Raw genomic sequence first — 2,500 nt, 5'->3', positions numbered from 1 at the left:
GTACCGGTGACCTTATCTGCTTTTCTCTGCAAGTCCCTTCGGATAAAAGTGAACGTGTAATAACATTGTAATAAATTAATACATAGCAGCATTGTCAATGGTATTTGTATTCTGCCCTACCAGAAACATTTGACTAGATTAATGAACAAACTAAATGATATGATATGAACCCAACCAGGGAACCAGCGAAGGGTCCAACCATCTTCTGGGGCCCGTTCCCATCAAACCTCTCAATCCCAAGCACGTTCCGAACCCCCATAACAGGAACCGCCCCAGCCCCCAGACTGAAGCCCGAAGCGGAGACCCCACCTGGTTCTCGTAGGTCTCCTCCTGGTAGCGGATGGACAGGTCCGAGGCGTGGACGTTCAGGTAGATGTTGTGGTCGCACGCGATGCCCCAGCAACACTGCGTCGCTGCGGTGACGCGCTTGAACTCCAGCTTGGTGTCATGGCACTGCTCCCACTGCTGCCCCCCCGTCGACAGGCGGTAGACGCGGCCACGCACGTCCACCGCCCACAGCAAGGACACGGGCATGGCTCTGCAGCTGCTCCCCGCGCCTGGGCGACCGAGATGGGGCGGGCGAGCTTAGGATACGGAAGACGAGAGAGATAAGAGATCAGTGGGGAGTGGGGACAGAGAGAGAGAGAGAGAGAGAGAGAGAGAGAGAGAGAGAGAGAGAGAGAGAGAGAGAGAGAGAGAGAGAGAGAGAGAACAGTGAGTGCAGGGTCATTGCCAAGCACAAATAAAGATCCTGAATCATTAATAAGAAATCCCATTTAGCCTCCACCAAAGAAAGGCTGCACATGACAGAATTTATGTGGTTTTTATTACGTCTTTGGGACTAGTGTCCCTTAAAGTAGGCCTACTACCAACCAAATAGAACAACAGCCTTAGGCCTAAAACAAGCTGTAGGAGAAGGCGTTAATTATCCCTGCAAAGTGTAAAGCTGCTGACCTTTCTCTCAACGTCTAGTGTTTGTTTGTGTAAACGCTGCGTTGTCCTGAATGTTGCCAACATCAACGCACTTTCTATTTTGGCAAATAGTTTATTTTTCCAATTAGATGTGAGGAAACACAAGACGCGCGTAATTATAGGTCTGCACCGCGACAGGCGCTTAGACAAGGGAGACACTGTTATCTGTGGGTGGAAAGGATGACCCTGACATGTCTGAATACTCCAACTCAGATACTATTTCATACTGTTGCTATGCATCAGTGCATGGTGAGTCAAAGTTACCAAAAGTAAGTAGGATATGACCACAGAATTTTGAATATACAATCAAATAAGAACAATGTCAATGATGGTTGTGGTCTTTCTAAAAGGATTGCAAAGTGCCAATACAAAATCCAACCAGTGACAACCAGACAATGTGGATCGAATCACTTCAAAGCCTATCACCAAACATAATAAATAGTTATAAAGTAACCTGATCATGAAATATCAGTACAGAAGGTAAACATGAGGACAGTGGTGAGGAGTAACTCTTGTTACGTTGTAACGAATGGTGCTAATGTATGAGGGAAAGCATGACATGCCCGAAATGTAACGATGATCTTTGAGTCATGTTAGATGGTCATATGCTAAATCTGATTATAGTATTAATTTGTAATGATAATAACGCCTAACGTTACACCCTTATATCGTACAAGCTAATGGTCGTCCGCCTGTTTGCTTTGACACACGATCAGAGGCTTAGATCTCTTGAAATAATAACAAATACCAACCTCTCTTTCGTTTTCTCTCATATACGACCTATCTTTGTAGATATTCCTCTAATATTCATTCAGCAAGTGAAAGTGGATGGACATCGTCATATCGTCACGTCTTTTCATTACAGTAGGTTCTCTTTTTTGACCCAGGAAGTGGTGTCGTTTCTCCACTCCCATTGGGTGTCGCGCTGCGTTTTATCCTCCACCTATCATGTTCGCTCTGCGGTCATTACATTTCCTCACCGCTAGATGCTGCTGTTGTCCACACAGAAAGTAGAGGAAAGATCATAGTTGTTCCTGTTTCAGTGTCTTGCTTATTTTGTATTCATTGCATACTCTCAGTTCTAAGAAGAATCAAAGTCTCACGTGTATGTAGCTGAATGTATGTTTTTACCTTGGTGGGCGGGAGTGCTGTGAAGAGTCGTGCATGTGAAAGCATGGTTGTTCTCCTTTAAATGTATTAGAGCTATCAGTATGTCCTGCTGAGACCTTTGCCCTCTACAGGTGTGCTCTCTTGGACTGTTGACTTGACTTATTTTGTAACGTGGTCTACTATTGGTCTATAGCCTAACTGTTTAATCAGAAAATGAACTTTAACTCATCTCAAAGGGTCACACGATATTTCTTATGTTGTTTTATTGAGAAACAAAAAGACTACAATAGCCACCACAGAGGCAAGGCAGTACTACTCATTGAAAAAAACAAACATAATAATAACAATATCATAATCAATCCAGTTTTAAACATGTCTTATTCTGTGAGGTACCCAGCTTTATCATTGCCTCCAACCA

General features: G+C 44.0%; 2 protein-coding genes across 2 annotated transcripts in view; both read right to left on the bottom strand.

Annotated features, from left to right (window-relative positions):
- Positions 1-1,870, bottom strand: part of tecpr1a (tectonin beta-propeller repeat containing 1a) — a 15,769-nt gene extending 13,899 nt beyond the window's left edge. The window contains exons 1-2 of the mRNA XM_030340189.1: positions 1,725-1,870; positions 310-584 (exon numbers count right to left, since the gene is read on the bottom strand). Coding sequence (XP_030196049.1) covers positions 310-534 — 225 coding nt within the window. The 5' untranslated portion in view covers positions 535-584; positions 1,725-1,870. The remainder of the gene's footprint in view (positions 1-309; positions 585-1,724) is intronic.
- A 445-nt stretch (positions 1,871-2,315) lies between these two features.
- baiap2l1a (BAR/IMD domain containing adaptor protein 2 like 1a) overlaps positions 2,316-2,500 on the bottom strand; it is a 22,121-nt gene continuing 21,936 nt past the window's right edge. Inside the window, exon 14 of the mRNA XM_030340585.1 lies at positions 2,316-2,500. This exon is cut by the window's right edge and continues 1,132 nt beyond it. The gene's annotated coding sequence lies outside the window, so the exon portion shown is untranslated.

This window comes from Gadus morhua, chromosome 18, assembly GCF_902167405.1.
Source record: "Gadus morhua chromosome 18, gadMor3.0, whole genome shotgun sequence".
Taxonomy (NCBI): Eukaryota; Metazoa; Chordata; class Actinopteri; order Gadiformes; family Gadidae; genus Gadus; species Gadus morhua.
This window is presented reverse-complemented; position numbering and strand designations above follow the sequence as displayed.